The 18,473-nt window shown below is 39.5% G+C and overlaps 1 protein-coding gene across 13 annotated transcripts in view; it reads left to right on the forward strand.

Annotated features, from left to right (window-relative positions):
* UNC79 (unc-79 homolog, NALCN channel complex subunit) overlaps positions 1–18,473 on the forward strand; it is a 246,213-nt gene that overhangs the window by 17,590 nt on the left and 210,150 nt on the right. For 9 of the 13 annotated variants that reach the window (XM_073895810.1, XM_073895811.1, XM_073895814.1 and 6 more), the window contains exons 1-2: positions 16,222–16,445; positions 17,202–17,322. In XM_073895810.1, coding sequence (XP_073751911.1) covers positions 16,343–16,445; positions 17,202–17,322 — 224 coding nt within the window. In that variant the 5' untranslated portion in view covers positions 16,222–16,342. Of the gene's footprint in view, positions 1–16,221; positions 16,446–17,201; positions 17,323–18,473 lie in introns of those variants that run through there. The other 4 variants (XM_073895820.1, XM_073895813.1, XM_073895819.1 and 1 more) reach the window with 1 other exon arrangement.

The following is an 18,473-nucleotide window of genomic DNA, read 5'->3' on the forward strand; positions in this document are numbered from 1 at the left end:
TGCTGCTTTTAAGAACCAGGCTGTGACTGTTCATCCACTCTCTATGCCTATGTCAAAATGAAGTTTCAAGAGCCCCTTTACTCTTTCTTTTTTCTTGTTGCCATTAAGAGACGACCAAAAGCTGTAAATATGGGAATGTCCAAATCAATGGCAATATTGTGCTTTCCTTTTACCACTGGGTTTGTGTTTGCTCTTCAATTTTTTGAAATTAAATAATATAGTGTTTATATACACTATACACATGTTCAGGGGATAAAATTATAACGAAAGCCAAGAGACTGACTAACAGAAGAGTTAGAAAAGTATTGACCTCTATGATGAGTGAGGGGGATGAGATTAGAGCTGGATCAGGTGAGATACAGGGAATGTACTGCCTTTTAATATGGGTGGTAGGTACATGGGTAGGTATTAACTCATTTGAAATTGTATGCAGAACTCTGCATCCTCTCTCATATCATGAAGATAAACCAAGCAGAGTGTGTGGGACACAGTGTAAATTCGGTACCCTTGAGAGCCCCTCATGGGGACATCACTGAGCAAGGTCAGGAGAGAGTCCAAGGAAAGCAAGGCTCCAACCACAGTTGAAGCTTCTGGTGGATATGGCAGTGTATGCCCAGTACTGGACTTTTGGCAAAAATACGGTGAGGGAGTGGGTTACTCTGTATTTTTTACTTAAGCTCAACATGCTCTCTCTCTAGCTCTTAGAAGTAGGTTGAGGAAGAACATGTCTTTGGGAGCAAAAGGAGTGTCCTTAGCTGTTTCAGGAGATTGTGGAAGAGAATAGGAACTTTATTGACTGAAGAACAAAGAGAATCTGGGCTACAGTCCCTCAGACATTCTACTTTGGGTCAAAAATCCAGTATATTGGCTGTGGGGCTCTTGGTGATGACATCTTTCAGCAGTCTGTCTCTTGAACGACATATAGTGCTTTCATACTGACTGATGGCCCTCTGGGCTCATGCACAACCGGGTCTTTCCCAGGAGAAAAGATGCATGGGAAATACATATTTTGAAACCATGAATGTCTAAACATGCTTTATTGTTGATTTATAGTTTGCCTGAGTGTAGAATTCTACTTTGCGAATATTTTTTTCAGAGTTTTAAAGGTACTGCTTCATTATTTGTCTTGCTTCCAGTATTGCTTTTGAGAAATCCAAAACCCTTCTGATTTCTGTTGCAAATTAAAAAAAAAAATCTTTAAAAGTCTGTAGAATATTTCCTGTCACCAGTTTCTGACATTTCACTATGATATGCCTTGTTATGAGTCTATTTTTATTTATTGTGATGGGTCTTTTTAATCTGCCGTTTTCTGAAATTTTAACTAATTTTGTTAATGATTTTAAACCCATCTGGTTTTGCTATTGCCTTTTTCTGGAACTCCTTTATTCTGATGTTGGACCTCCTGGATTGATCATTTTTCTCTTAATTTGTCACTTTCTGCTGCACTTTGGGAAAATTTTCTCAACTCTGTCTTTTAGCCCTCTGTTAATTATTATTAATTTCCTAGATCGTGTTTTTTAATTTATAAGGACTCTGTTTTGTTCTGTTCTGTGTATGTTTTTTTTTTTTTTATAACACCTCAACATTCATTCATGGGTATAGTCTCTCATCTTTCTGATAGTAATAGCAGTTTTTTTTTTTTTTAAGTTTTTCTTCTTTGAGCCACCTGGGTGGCTTCAGTGGGTTAAGCATCTGCCTTTGGCTCAGGTCATGATTCCAGGGTCCTGGGATTGAGCCCCACATCTGCCTCCATGCACAGCAGGGAGTCTGCTTCTCCCTTTCCCTCTGGTTCCCATCCCTGCTTGTGCTCTCTCTCTCTTCCTCAAATCAATCAATCAATCAATCCTTAAAAAATAGTCTTTTTTTAAAGAATTTTATTTTTTATTTTTTTTAAGATTTTATTTATTTCTTTGAGAGAGAGAGAGAATGAGAGACAGAGAGCATGAGAGGGAGGAGGGTCAGAGGGAGAAGCAGACTCCCCGCCGAGCAGGGAACCCGATGTGGGGCTTGATCCCGGGACTCCAGGATCATGACCTCAGCCAAAGGCAGTCGCTTAACCAACTGAGCCACCCAGGCGCCCCTTAAAAAATAGTCTTAAAGCTTTTCTTCTCTACATAGACTCTTTTTCTGCAAGTTGATTTTCTGTTCCTTCTGGCCTGTCTTCCATGTTAGATGCTTGGGCATTCTTTGCTATTTGCTCATGGTTAAGAGTTGGGGCTACGAAGCTAACCTGTGCATGTCAGTGAGCCATTTATTGGGGAGCCCCTCCTATCACAGTCTATCTTCAGGTCTTTCCTCTTTGATTGGTCAGATTCACAGAAGGAAGGAGAAAAAAGAGAGGTGAGGGTCTGACTGCTAGGTGTTGGAGGACAGGGGTTGGTTTGGTTCCGTATTCTGTATTCACACTTCATATAGCCACCACACTTCCTTGGTATAGGTCAGTTACTCAGTCTTCAACCGGGTTTAGTTTCTTCCATTCCAGAGGCCCTCTGGTGTAAATTCTTTTTAGACAATACACTTCAGATCCACTGAGCTGGGGAGAGGTACTCTCTCAGAGATGAGGTAGGGGAGAAAATGTAGCGACCCAAGTACTTCTTAAATAGCCTTCAGCCAATCCCTCTTGTTACAGCTCGTACTCCTGCCCCACACCTCTAGCACCTGAGCCATCTGGTACTGCCAGTTCTGTGCCTTTTGGGAATTCTGAGATGCATATCATTGGTTCTCAGCTTTCCCTGCTGCTGGCCTGGGATTCTGCTAAATCAATTGTTATTTGTCTGTTGGCTTTCAAGCTTCCAGAATTATGTTGCTGTGTGTCTTGTTGCCTATTGTTCATTTCTTCTTGTCTTTAAAAAATCCTTTTAGGGGCACTTGGATGATACAGTTGATTAAGCGTCTGACTCTTGGTTTCAGCTCAGGTTATGCATAATCTCAGGGTGGTGAGATTAAGCCCGTGTCAGGCTCTGTGCTCAGTGCCAAGTCTGCCTCAGGATTCTCTCTCTCTCCCTCTGCCTCTCCCCGCCGCCCCCCCCGCTTGCTCTCTCTCTCTTTCTCATAAATAAATAAATCTTTAAAAAAATCCTTTTACTGTAGTTTGGTGGCATTCCAGGTGTTATGAGTTGGATGTTGTGTTCACTTTGTGGTCTTAACCCAGAAACTTTCTCCCACTTTTTCATGTCCAGCATCTTCTTATTCTTATGTCTTAACTTACGTATAATCTCTTCTGAGAAGAGGCCTTCCCAAACCACCCTACATAAAAAAAGAATTCCTGTCGCCTTATTTGTTTTCTATTGTAGCTCCTTGTATTTTTTTTTCTCTTCTTGTGTGTTTCTTTCTAGATGTTTGGAACAATTTTTTGCCCTCCTGATTTATCTTTCATACTTTACCATAAGATTTATGAGATTAGGGGCTGTAGCTGTCTCATGTACTGTTAGATCCCCAGTATTTGCCACATCATTGACTCCCCAAGGAATATTTGCTGAATGAGTGAAGGAACAAATTATATATAGACTGCATGATTTAAAAAAATTGATAATAAATTCTTCATTTTTTTCATATGTAGAAGAAAGAAGGGCAGGGGGAATAAAGTAGCACCTACCTTATAGACTGGCGAGGTTTACAAGAGTTAAAGGGCTAAGATGCTTGAACAGTGCCTGGCACCTAGTAAATACTAAAGAAATGTTATAATTTTAAGAGTTTTAAAAAGAGTCCCTGAAGAGTTATGATTTTGTATTTAACTGTTGCTCAGTTTTAGTCAAGTTAGAGAAAATGTTGTGTGATGGACTGAATTATTCTTGAGTATTGTGTCGTATATTCTGAGTCATAGCATGTCTGGATTTTAACTCCCGATCGGTCATGAATCTCAGCTTGGACTTTGGCGCTGTCATGGAAGACAATGTACTTTAACAGGAAAGCAGGATCCCAGATATTTCCGAGTTTGCCCCACATAACCAGACATTTACATTTCAAGACAGTGCTGTGTATAATTCATCATCTTATTTAGGCAATTCTGAGATATCTGTATCTTCTTAGGCAGTATAATTTATTTTCAGTGTAATCATTTTCTTTTGAAATGGAGCCACATTGATTGGAGAGATGGTTGATAATTCAGATATGTCTTGAGTATTGCACTTAGATGTAGAAACTTAAAGTATGATTCATAGTCATCAGCCTCTGTATATCTCTGAAATTATTTAATTTCTACCAAATAGCTCCTCAGTTCCTGAAAAATATATGATTATAGAGAGCTCAGTACAGTTTAGCAGTGAGAGATTAAAACATTCTCTAGTTTTCATCTGCTAAATCTATGTTTGGATTTATACTTCCTTGAACAAATCGGTAATACTCCTGATCCTCTCCACCCTCATCCTGGCAGTTTCAAGTACAGTCTTCGGATGTCTTGTCACACCAGAAGGAAGGTACAAGTTTGTGAGTCACTCTTTGGATCGGGTGGGAGGTACTTAAAATTTGGCCTCTTAGGTTCTTCAGCTTTGAAATCTTGATCTGAGGAGGTTGTCCAATAAACTTTTAAGAACAAACTTTTGTAACCTAACTTGATTGCGTTAAAATAAAATAGAGCTCCATATTCCATGTCAAACCATTGCTAACAGCCACGGAACACTCAATGTGAAGAAACTTCACTGCCCTTATCATTTTCCCCATCACACCATGAAATTGGACTTTCATAGTTTCTAGAACAAGCTCTCTTGACAGTAGAAACTGGAATAGCAATATTCTCTTTTGACTCAAATAAATTATTTTCCCCCTTTTCTTTACTACAAATGTCCCATTTCTGGCAAATGAAATATTTTCATGTTAGACTTTTTCCAGGTGGGGAAAAAAAAAAAGACTTTCTCCAGTTGGCAAGTGGTTAGGTCTCACTAACTCGTGCATGAAAGCATTAGATGATTTTATGTATCTATTTTTTTTTAAATGTGCTAGAAAATATATGGTGGGCCACAACTAGTTCAGTTGTTTCTCTTTATAGGTGACATGTCAGAAAGTGGCTTTATCATTTATCTCCTATGTGACCTTGGGCAAGTTATTTAACCTCTCCAAAGCCTTGGTTTTCTCATCAGTAATGTGGGAATAATAATAATAATATAACTATTATTTTTGTGTTTATGTCACAAAGTAAACACTCAGAATTTAGAATTATTATTGAGATTATTGTGACCCATGGGATGGGGATTATATCTTTTTTATTTTTTATTTATCCACACCTCAAAGTGCCTGGCACATAGTGAGTGTTAAATCAATATCTGATAAACAAGTGAGAATACTGATACCTTTTCCTTCCCCTTTGCTGCTTAACTTTTACTTGATGTCTGAAATTCCCTACAACTCGGGACATACTGTTTCTTACAAGTTAGCTGCTCAAAAATGTAACTGAATAATGTCTGTGGAAATGCTCTGAAAAATGTAAATGGCTATGCTAAAGGTAATTGATGATGATAATGTGATGATCTACAATGTAATGATGTTGATGGTGTTGGCATCACTTGCCAAAGAATGGGAGTGTTCTTCACTGATCTCCCCGGTCTGCTGAAAGGTCCAGGTAAAGTTTGCCACCTGGAACCAAAACCGACTAAAGTACATATATGTAAGTATATGAATACTTGGACAAATAGACAATGAAATTTGTGACATCTGACATCTTTTTGCTTTTGAGGGGATATTTGACTGTTTTAGCTCTCTAAATAGGTATATCCTTTCCATCACCCTTCGTTTGTATCTTTATGACGTTTTGCTTTCAGTTGAAGAGGATGACCTTCCTCAAAGAAGAAAGATCATTCTTTTATCAAGGATTTGTGAAGAACTCTGGTTTCTCACTAGACCTCTCAAACAGTTGTTCTGCCCACATCTCCATTTTGGAATGTCTTTATTATTAGCTAGATTTATTTTTTATTCTTTACAAAATATAAGTCTCTGAATATAAAATTGGATTTTAATACCAAATGTAGTAATAGGTTTTGTGTGTGTGTATGTGTGTGTGTGTGTGTGTGTGTGTGTGTGTGTGTGATTATGCTTGATTTTGTTGATGAAAGATCACTGCTGTGTTTTCTTTACTCCACTGGTTATTCCATTTTAAGGTTCACAGTATTGGTTGGACTGGGAAAGGGAGAGGAGAAGGATCACACATGTAACTGCTAATTACAGTAGCGCTTTATTGTCTGTTATGTGCCAGTCATTGTGATAAGTAGTTTATTTATGTAATATTTAAAAATCCTTATAGCAACCCTGCGAGATAGATATATTATCCCCATTTTATAGGTTAGGAAATTGAGGCTCAGAGAAGTTCATTACTTTACCTGAGTTTTCATAGGTAGTAAGTAGAAGAGCCCAAATTAAAATGACAGCTGGGTTTTAGTTTTAGTTGACCCTAATTTTCTATATGTTTTAAACCCTTGGTTCCTCCATCTTTCTATATGTAAAAAAGAACTTTTTTTCTGTGTGGAAAAACCCCAGTTATTGGGGGTGAAGTGAGGAAGAGGGTTGAGTTGACTTTTGTAGCTGCAGAAAATTACAGATGTATAATGAATTAATTAATGAAAGGCTTGGAGGAGCTGGGATGTGGGACAGAAATGGAATACAGAGACCACAGGCCCATATTCTCTGTGTTCTCAAGCCTTTCTTAGGAGGCTGGTGACTGCACATTGAAGTTGTGATACCAGAAGGGAATGAGGAAGGGATGCAGATGCAATTTGTGAAATGTCCTTCGCAAATCTTGTTTGGCTTCTGATATTAAGGGATTTATTTGTTAATTTTATTGGATGTGATAGTAATACTGTGATTATAAGTATCTTTTTAATTGGAGATTATACTTAAGTATTTATAAGTGGAATGATCTGATGAATAAACAATGTGATAGTGAAGTTTAGTGTTGGGTGCATGGCCTCATTTTATTTTTCTCTCTACTTGTATGTGTTTAAAATTTTGGTAGTAAAAAGTAAAGAAATAAAAAGACCAAAACCAAACCCCAACCTCCAACAGCTCCATGTAAAAATAAAGGATAGACAGAAGTTAGATACTAATGAGGACTTTTAAATGTGATGGGCTAAATTTAGGCTCAGTGGGCAGTAGACAAGACTCCAAATTCTAGTATGTTGGTATAGCCTTATCTTACAACCAAAGTTCTCTCAGTTTGAATTCTTTACTAGTATCAGAGGTTCAAATTATGTCTTCAAATGGGGTAGCCTGGGCACCGCTGCCCTTGGGAGTTCTCTGTGGTCCTTATGCAGCAGAGGAAGGGAATCTAACTCATTCTGAATAGAATGGGTCCAATTTTAGCTGTGCTAGGCCCTGTATATTTTCCAGTTCTCCTCCTAAAGTAATTTTTCCCAATTATCCTTCCTAAGGGTGTGCCTGTGTGAAGGGTGTTTCACTTTCTTGCACCTAGAGGTACATAGTTCTAATCTTCAGTTGAAAATGACTCAAAGGTTGAGAACTATTTATATTTCTCGGCCCTGACTCTGTTCCCTGCGCTGGTCAGGTGAGAGCAGGGCATGTTTGTCCCATGATTGTAAGGTCATGCCTGGATTTTCATGCAGTTAATTCTTTAGAGTGGGGCTCTCTGTCTATCCTTCTCACTCTTGGAATAATTATTCTTTTATGCTCTTTGTAGACACAAGCCCATCCTCAGTCCTTCAGTCAGCTTTCTTTTTTTAAAATTTATTTTATTTTTATTTAATTTTATTTATTTATTTGACAGAGAGAGACACAGTGAGAGAGGGAACACAAGCAGGGGGAGTGGGAGAGGGAGAAGCAGGCTTCCCGCGGAGCAGGGAGCCCGACGCTGGGCTCGATCCCAGGACCCTGGGATCATGACCTGAGCCGAAGGCAGACACTTAACGACTGAGCCACACAGGCAGCCCCTTCAGTCACCTTTCAACCAGACCCCCAAGTGGCTAGTGGTGGAATTGGGGACTTTGGAAGAAAGTGATACAGTAGTTCTTGAGATACAAATTGTCCTTTTTACAAGAAAAGAAATAGGAAGAAGAGGGGGAGGGAATTACTGTCATAACCAAGATCTAAAACTAGTCTATGAAAGGAGTATAAATTCTAAACAGCTTTGCTGTACCAAGAGTCATGTGATATATGAATTCATTCATTCATTCTCATTCATCAGACATTTATTTAGAACCAGACACTTACTAAATTCTGGATATGTAAAAATAAAAGAGACAGTTTCTGATCCCCAGGACCTGACAGCCTAGTGGAGGAGACGTGAGTTAATGACTATAGCATATAGTGGTGAGTGCTATGATAGAGGGAAGCCCTGTGTTTTAGGAAAGCACAAAGGAGACGCATCTTGTGGTAGGGTGGGTTAGTTATCTACGGTGGAAATGGTTATAGCTGAACTCTGAAGAATTATTAGGAGTTGGCCAAGCAGTCAAGTATGGATTGCATTCTTGTAGAGAGAATAGTGTGCAAAACCATGGAAGGGTAAGGGCATTATGAATTGGGGTTTTTGCAAGTCATTATGGCTGAAGTGTGATACATATGGAAAAGACAGATGAAGCTTGACAGATGAGCAGGGATCTGTTCATGTTGGACTCTTCTAGCTAATTGTTTGGATTTCAACCAGCAGGAAATGAGGAAGATTTGCATTTTAGAAAGATGACTCTGGAAGATCATGTGAAAAAGGGACCGTAAGGATTTCAGTCTGGATGTCAGAGCAATAATCTAGGAGATTTTGCCGGCTTAAATTAAGGTGATGTCAGCGTAGTTGGAGCAGAGAGTAGATTTTATTTAGGGATGATTTATAGATAGAACCATATGGACCAACAAGTAGAATCTTCTGGACCTGGGAGACAGAAAAATGGTGAAAAAGACATGCAAGATGAATAAGAAGGATATCTGATTCCTTACTGATACTCTAATCAAGAGAAGAAATGAAAAAGGCACAGGCATAATTTTTTACTTTGACCATTGCAGTGGTTTTTTGTAAATTTGTAAAGTATGTCCAGGCCTCTTTATATATGTCTATCATTTCTCAGTGAAGGCTTAGCTGAAAAGAAGATGAATTGTTTCAAAGGGAGCAATGACAGCAAACCCATAAAGTCTTGCACTTTATGCAGTGGAAGAAGAAATCAATAAAAAATAAGATGGGATTAGGGGGTCTGCTTTCAAATCTAGGATAGTAATCATCAGCTTTTGTAACGAATGTGGGGGAAGTATTATTTTAATTTCTTGTTTGGCAAAACCAGAACAGAACAAATCAAAACAAACAAACAAGAACCCCTGAGGCTCAGAGATATTAAATGATTTGCTTGAGGTCACACCTAGGTATAGGTGAGAACTGACGCTGTGTCCCAGAGCTCTCGGCAGGACATTGTGATAGCTGCATGACAGGTACCCACAGTGTTTAGGGTCCAAGTGAAAAGGAAAATAAGTGGCCTGTTTGAAGAAAAAAATGAGTCAATTCTGCAAATGATAATGAAGAACCTTTAAAAAATTTTGGAATATATCGAGGGAAATGACTATTTGGAGTTCTACTGAATGAGAGACGGGAGGAAAAAGAAATCATGAGGGGTGCCTGGGTGGCTCAGTTGGCTGGGCGACTGCCTTCAGCTCAGGTCATGATCCTGGAGTCCCGGGATCGAGTCTCGCTTTCGGGCTCCCTGCTCAGCGGGGAGTCTGCTTCTCCCTCTGCCCCTCCCCCTCTCATGTGTGCTGTCTCTCATTCTCTCTCTCTCAAATAAATAAATCTTTTCAAAAAAAATCATGAAAAAGTTTCTGCATTATTTACATTCATTTTACACAAACACATTCTATCTAGAAATGACTTATTTGTAGTTGACATTTAAACATGGTTGACATTTAAACCTTTAATCCATTTTAACCACTGTGTTAGGGTTGACCATCTGCTATGCACCTAGCATTGTGACAAATTCTAAGGGAATTTGAAATGATATTTAACACAGTTGTATCCTCAAAGTTCTTTTTTTCTTTTGTATCCTCAAAGTTCTTAAGGTATTGTTAGGGTTACTAAGTTTGCAGACATGAAACTGATTTAGAACCATCTGGAACAGTTTATTATCAGTGACAAATTTATATAATGAAGTGACAGAAGTTTTGAGGCAGATAGTGAGTGCTCTGAGCACTCAGAAAAGGGAGTGGTGATAATGGCTGGAGTCAAGCAGAAGGCTTCATGAATGGTGTGACTCTGACGATGGGCCTTGAAGGATTATAGAGATATGATTTTTCAAGGAGAAAACTGTGGGACCAGTGAAGTTAACAAGTTCTGTTTTGTGTGTTTTTTTTAAAAACACATTTAGGTTAATATTTCATCTGTTCACTGTAGTGTTCCTTAATGAAATACTAGGCATAGCACAGTCATCAAACAGTGAAATAGGGGCAGTATTAATATTTCATGCTATACCATAAAATTAAATAATTAAGCTAGTAAAAGTAATTAAAGAAGACCGGGGCCCAGTGGAGAAGCCTGGCTTACAGCCAGTGAAACTAACTGGTCTACCACTTACTAGCTTGTGCCTTCGGTCGAGTCAATTACTCTTAAGCTTTGGTTTATGCAGTGATAAAAACCACTCCAAAAGGTTACTGTGAAGATCAAAAATAATGTGTATGGAGTACTTGATGAATAGTGGACATTCAGCAAACGTTGTTCATTATTATTCATATGTATACAACTGGTGTATAAAAAGAAACAGTCTTTCTGAAGGAAAGTGTCTCTGTTACTACCAACAGCTTTTTAAAATTATTTATTTATTTTTTAAAAGATTTTATTTATTTATTTGAGAGAGAGCGAAAGTGAGAGAGATCACAGAGGGAGAGGGAGAAGCAGGCTCACCTCTGAGTGGAGAGCCTGATGTGGGGCCTGATCCCAGGACCCCAGGATCATGACCTAAGCCGAAGGCAAACACTCAACCGACTGAGCCACCCAGGAGCCCCCAAACAGCTTTAAAAAAATTATTTGAGAGAGAGTGAATGACAGAGGGAGAGAGAATCTCAAGCAGACTCTGTGCTGCTGAACATGGAGCCTGATTCAGGGCTTGATCTCACCACCCTGAGAACAGGACTTGAGCTGAAACCAAGAGTTGGGTGCTTAACCGACTGCGCCACCCAGGGAACCCCCCTATCAAACACTTTACAATGAGTATTTCTTGTTTGACTCAGCAACTCTGTGACTAAAAATGTATTCTGAGGAAATAGCTAAAGATTTGTACATGTGTTTGAAAGGATATTCTGTGCAACATTGACTAGAAGAGTGAAAATAACCCCAAATCTCACAGATAGATGATCAGTGAAAAAAATTACAATTTACTTACATAAATAAAATATACGTACATTAAAACGATCATGTAGCAATGTATTTCTGATATAGAAAGCAAGGAAAGCAGATTCTATAACTATATACAGTCTAATCCCAATTTTGTAAATGTGTATTTATGCAGAGAAAATTTCCTAGAAGGATAAACACCAAAATGTTAACTATAGTTCTGAGTAGTGGGTCTTCAGATAATTTTTATTTTTTTTCATTGGACTTACCTGAATTTTTTACTTTTATGATAATAAGCATAGACTGATACAAATTTAAAAATAGGAATGTCGCTATTAAAAATAGTGACATAGGAAAATGCTTAAGATTTAAAGAAAAAATGATTTAAAACTAATATATGATCCCAGTTTTGTTACAGTATTTTTATATCCCTGCCCAAAATGAATGACCAAATTTTGCTTTTGTGGCTCTTTCTCTCAACATGTAGCAAAGCTTCTAGGAAATGGTGGGGATGGGATGTAGTGAAGCAGCAGAGCAGAGATTAGATGCATGTATGCCTGGATAAATTTCATCACTTTCTCAGTCTCCTTTTCATGTTTTCTTTATTTTCATCACAGCTTTAACATTTGGCTTTTTGGCTATTTTCATAAAGAAATAAAGTTTGATCACTGGGAAAAGCCACTGTCCCCCTCCTTCCCTTCTTTCCTTTCTAGGACCTAGCAACTTCAACATCCACTGGGCGCTTGGGGGTATATAATGCAGAACAAGAGACATAGTTCTTGGAGCCTACTATCCACTTGGGAGAGACAGTAAAACATCACCCAAATGAGTATTAAAAGTTGTGCTAACTACTGTGGAAGAAAAAAGAATAGGGTGTTACGACAGAGCAAAATGAGGTGGAGGAAAGGGAATCCACTTAGGGAAGTCAGCAAAGACCTCCATGAGGAAGCGATATTTTAAGTCAGCCTTGAAGTAGAAGTAGGAGTTAGCCAGATAAACGTAGAGGGAAAAGCATTCTAGGAAGAGGGACAAGCACATATAAAGGTTTTTAGGCAAAAAAGTAGCTTTGACCAGTTCAGAAAACTGGAGCAAGAATCAATATGTCTGGCTCTTAAGGTATGACATGAAGTTGGAAAGTAGGCAGGGACCTGGTATAATATGTTAAGGATTTTGGATTTTGTTCTGCGGGCAATGGGCAGCCATTGAAGGATTTGCATGCAATAGCTTATATTTTGGAAAGGTCTCTTTGACTGCTCTGAGGAGAAAGAACTGGAGAGAGGCAAGAGAGAACTAGGGAGATGAGTAAGGAGGCTTTCACAATTGATCGGGAGATGACGGTGCCCAATAATGATAGTGAAGATAAAGAACAGAAAACAGATTGGAGGTTTATTCCGGTGGTAGCATTGACAGGACTTAGTGACAGGTTGGGTTGAGGGTGTCAGGAGAGGGAAGAGGAGCTGTCAGGGATGATTTTCAGAATACTTTGTTGGAGTGACTTGGTAGATTGCATAGATGGTGGGGTAGGTTTTTTGAGGGGTAAGGGATGAGGTAAGAGTTCAGTGTGGAGCATGTTTACCTTGTAATATCTGTAAGATTACTAAGGGGAGACATTGAATAGATGAGGTCTGTTACTCAGAAGAGCTACCTGTCTGGGACGGAGATACACATTTAGGAGTCATTGGCACGGGTCGTGCTGCAGGCACTATGGATGGATGAGATTGGCTGTGGAGAGAATCTGGAAAGAGAGAGGAACAGAGAGTCTAGGACTGAGCCTTGAGGAATTCTGACATTAAACATCAAGCAATGCTCCCTGAGAGGATGCAGTGGAGCAATGAGGGGGAAGACTAGGAGAATGTGGGGTTGCTGGGAAGCCAGTGGGGGTGAGTGTCAAGGAGGAAGGGATTGGCTGTATGGAATGTGCTGAAATGCCTAGTAAAATGATGACTGGAAAGTGCCCATTGGATTTGGCAACGTGGAGGCTCCATATGATGGTGGGAGAAGGGGATTCAGTGCAATGGTGGAGGTGCATGACTGCCTGGAGTGAGTAGAAGAATCGGAGGGGATGGAGAATGAGAGTGTACACAACTCATTACAGTCTTGGCTCTGAAGAGAGGGGCCAGTGCTGGAGGGGAATGTCAAGTCAAGGGAGAGCTTTTTGTTTCCTTTTAACAAGGGACATTCTAGAGTTTATTTGAATGCTTACGGACATGACTTAGTAGGAGGGAGAGCTCTAGTGGTCCCATTGATGATGTTTGATTGAAAAAGGGAAAAAAGAAAGAAGGAGAGGCGGGTAGGCTTTGCTGTCTGCTCTGTGTTGAGTATGTACTAGGTATTATGCTAAGTGGTTGGCACAGGGACTTAATATTCACAATATTCAATACTGCAAGTTGGTTGGTATGATTATCCCTATTTTACAGATGAGGAAACGGGGGTTAAGTAGAGGTAGAGCCAAAGTCTTGATCCAGAACTGTTTGATTTCAGAGCTTGGACTCAGCTCCGACTTACACTCTTGGAGGATTTCCTTTGTGGTGGTGTATTAGTCAGTCTGCTAGGGCTGCCATCACAGAGCCCCACAGGCTAGGTGGCGTAAACAACAGGAATTAATTTTCTCACTCTCCTGGAGGCCAGAAGTCCAAGACCAAGGTGTCGGCAGGTTTGGTTGCTCCTGAGGCCTGTCTCCTTGACCTGCAGATGGCCACCTTCTCCTTGCCCTCACATGGCCTTTTCTCTGTGTACACAGATCCCTGGTGTCTCTCCTGTATCCTCATGTCCTCTTCTTATAAGGGCACCAGTCACACTGGATTAGAGCCTACTCTAAGGGTCTTAATTTTGACTTAATCACCACTTTAAAGGCCTTAGCTTTTGACATTAAGCCTTCAACATATGATTTTGGGGGTCGGGGCCACAACGCAGTCCCTAACGGAGGGCTTCTGTTTTCTTAAAAGTGTAAGGAAAATAGTGGGTGTGGGGGAGTTAGAAGAAGGAGCTTACTAGAGAAATGTAGTCTGGGGGTCAGTTGAGCTTGGAGATCGTTTGCTTATATCTCAATTATCTGAGCTTCTGAAGCAATATTCAGGTATATTGTTGAGTAAAGAATAAGACCTCTGTGCTGCAGTGAGGCTGCTGGTTGCTCACATGAGCTTAGCAACCAGCCAAATGGCCATTTTGTGTGTGTGTGTGTGTGTGTGTGTGTGTGTACAAAGTTGAAAGGTAAATGAGTTCTATTCACATCCTCAGCACAATTACAAATTAGTGTATGTCAGGGACCTTCCTGGATGTTCTCCAATAGTTGAAAACATGAAAGTTAAAGAAATCTACCTAAGATTTTGTTGCATTCGCCAATGTAAAAGTTAGCTTGAGCATTTTTCCAACTGGTTCTAGAAGTTTTCTTTCATGATTACTCATCATGATCTTTTTTCTTCTTTCTCTCTTCCCTGTTTCCATCTTTACTCGTCAGTTATTTATTGGCCATCTAGATATCTGGCATAGGAATAAAAAAAGTCAGCAATCTAGTGTGGGAGACAGAAATGTATATAGGCAGAACCCCCTCTCCCCCCCAGCGATAAGGGGTATTATCAAAGTGATAATTCATTTGTTCATTTATCCTGCAAATATATCAAGTACCTACCAAGTGCCAGGCAGTGTGTTAGGCTTGGGATAGAGACAGGAGTCAGATACAGTTTCCGCCTTCAAGAAACTGACAACCTGGTATAGCAAACAAACAGGTAAGTAAATAAGACAATGCAATGTGACATTTGTGAAATATTAAGAGGTCTCAAAGTAGGAAGTGATTCTTATCTCTGCTCTCCCTTGCATGTTTGGATACCTGTTGAAAGGAGCCACTGCTGCATTTTAACAAAAGGAACTTTAAAAAGAGTATTCATTCATTTCACACACAGTTTTGAATGCTTGTCGTTGTTGTGTCGTGACAGTTTTGTACCTCTTGAATTATGAGCAAGCATTGAGTTTGGGATCTATGGCTTTTTTCTTCACATGAGTTTATTGTCCACAGCCTGTACCATCGACACCTTTTTTAGGTGGTGGAATGATTAATGGTATTCCTGAAATACTTGACAGAAATCTGCTGAATATTAAAGCTGGAGGAAAGTCATAGTAACAAAGCATTACTGTGATGGTGGGTGAGCAGAAAGCCTATGCTGCTTAGCGCAGATCTCAAATATCTGGGACTTGGAACTATGTATTTTAATATGGGGGTTCCCTGTCATATGATTTTTAAAAAGGTGGTGAACAGCACTGAGATAAAAAACACTGAGAAGAAAATGGGTTTTTATAAATTATGTAATTGAAACAGTTTCAAGTATCACTTCTTTTTACCTTATCTCAGGAAAAAAGTTATTTACAACCAAATACTTTTGGGGTTCGTTGAGACAATGGATATAAACTTGTTGCTTTCTTCAGAGGTGATGTGCTATACAAACTTAAGGTATTATTATCTGGAATCTAGACTTATTTTTGTGGGGAAGTGCTAACCATATTACGGAAATAGTGCAGGTAGTAGGAGGGAGAAAAGGCAGATTTGATCAATGGTATATGTGGGATATAGAATCAATGATTAACTAGTAACAGCTGGGAATTGAGTTGCTTTGATATCAAGCAGCGAACACCCACTATCTGCATATTGACTTCATCTGAGAGTCGTATTCTAGAGTATGTCCCAGTGGAAAGAGCACAGGATGGGGGCGAGGGGTATAATTTCTGACCTAGCTCTGCCATTGACAACCTGTGTGCCTCATTTTCCCCATCTTTAAAATGAAATGGTTTTGGGAAAAGGCCCCTAAGGTCCCTCTAGTTCTGATATTTCATCATTCTGTGATTCTACGTCCCACACCTGTCAAAAGCATGTGACTTTTCTTAAGTTGCTTACGCCAGCATTTCAGTTAGAATGCATCCAGGAGCTTGTTTCCATGGGCTGTTGGGAACAGCAAGATCTTGCTTCTCCAGGACTTGATATGTCTTCTGTTAACTGCTGACAGTGAGCCATACCACCTAAAAGGCTCCCTTGGTAGCCGTAAAGATTGAAAGGACAAAATGGACAGTGTTGAGAGCTCTGTGGAAGAGGAGACCTGAGAGACGGTGATCATCATGGCCCCTTGGGATTTGCAAAGAGGAATGACTAGAACTGGGCCATTCACTGCAGCCAGGTCAAAGGTCAGGTCAGGAATGTGGACAATGCTGGTGACTCCAGGTAGGTCTAGGAGGGTAAACAAGCCCATTTAGTCCCTCCTGAATCTTGAAGATCTGAGCAGCCATGCTCAGAAAAGCTATTAGGAAGTCTCCTAATTTATGAAACTCTTGGAAGAAAAATGTGACATGCATTTTTTATATTTTTATTACCACCCAATCATTATATTCTTACTTAATGCTCACCAAGTTACTCTCCTCTTAACATATTCTCACAGTTCAAACATTCATTAAACACGCTACATGCTTTTATGATCACTGATTGAGTTAAAAATCTGGTTTTGACTGATGCCATTGTGCAAGAGATTCTCTATATTTTAGGATTTTTGGAGTGTTGTTGAAAGACCCTTGAGTTTCCACCTTCAGTTTTAGTTCAGCAATCTTAAATATAATTCTCTGGTGGCAGAGATTTATATCTATTATTATTTTGCTAATAATAAGCTAGCTGGGGGGTGATTATAAAATGATTTGAAGTACTGCCTTTCTTAGTGATAAAAAAAGTAATAGATAATTTGTGAATAGGATATTAAGCCAGATAACTCAAAAAGTTTTGTGTGCTTAATACAATGATAAGAAATTAAAGGTCTTTTAAATGGTTTCTATCATGGAATTCCAGTAAAAATTTAACATATTTTCCATAAAATATTAATTAAATTCCTGTATCTAATCATTAAAAAAAATCAACAAACTGTGTACCTAATACATATTACAAGATGATTTTCCTTTCTTTTTTTTTTTTTTTTGTTTTGCTTTTATCTAGTTGCTTCCAAGATCCGGTACTTACAGGAATATCATAACCGGGTTCTTCACAACATTTATCCTGTACCTTCAGGGACAGATATTGCAAACACCCTGAAATACTTTTCTCAGACCTTGTTAAGGTAAGCTTTAAAATATCCTCTACTTCGAAAGAATTATTAGGTAGTACTGCTGAATTGATTGGGACCTAAACTTTTATCGAACTCAAAGTTTTGAAGGGCCTTCTGTTTTCTTGTGCTCTGCCAGAAGAGTCTGGACTCAGGTTCTCTGGGTGTATATAGCAGATCAGATCACAGGCCTAACTGGAAAAAAAACATGGGTTTCATGGCTACAGTCTGCTTTCCCTCATTTTACATCCTCTCAAGAGATTTGTACAGTGATAAAAGGTTCATGTCACGCACTAACGTAGAGTGGGGTGGGAAGGAGAATTTATGTTGCTAAAATTAAGAATAGGAGACAGTCTTCAAGAAAATCAGAATTACGTAGCGTTTTAGGTTCATCTGTAGTATTGTAGTATTTCCTATTTCTTGAAGTACGATCTATGGGAATAACCATCTGTGCCACTTCAAGTGTTCAACATGCTTGACAATTGATGTGGACACTCTGTGCGGGACAAGGATAGGAAAACACATCCTGGCCGCTTTGACTGTGACACAGAGATGGGAGGCAACTATCTCCTTCACAGTTCTCATTAGGAATAACAAGTGGATGGAGGGGAGCCACTCAGGTGTTTGGGAAATCACAGCGAAGAAGGGAGGGGAGCACTTCCCTTTCCATTAAATTCTAAGGCTCGATCTCTCCATTAGTGATCATGATCTTCGCGCTCCAGATCTGATTTTTGGAAACACAAAAGTTGACTTGCTACTGTTTCTTTTAGCAACATTTTTGTGAGATAGGGATTCAGGACAGAACACCAGTGGGGAATGAGGGGCATGGCCCTGGTGGTCCTGGAGGTCCCAGCGGACTGAGGCTCAGCCTTGGGCTTTGCAGAAAGAAGCTTCATACCATCAAGTCAGCTACTGATCTTCTGCAGCCCTGCTCTTTGTTCTTCTTCTTCTTTGGAATACCTTATATTCTTTAGAACCCTTGGTGTTCCTGTTCTCTTTCAAAGGGATTCTGTTTATCAGATTCATGGATTTCATACTTGCCCACTAAGTCGAGGACCTTGTTAGGGATGATTTCCCTTCTTTTCAAATTGCAGGGGAAAGCATTTGTTCAGTTTTCATAGTGATAATCTGCTTAAGTATATACACCAAGCGTCTGACTCTGCTCT

The sequence above is a fragment of the Callorhinus ursinus genome, unplaced genomic scaffold, assembly GCF_003265705.2.
Source record: "Callorhinus ursinus isolate GAN/ISIS: 27379988/994484 unplaced genomic scaffold, GSC_fseal_2.0 scaffold8, whole genome shotgun sequence".
Classification (NCBI taxonomy): Eukaryota; Metazoa; Chordata; class Mammalia; order Carnivora; family Otariidae; genus Callorhinus; species Callorhinus ursinus.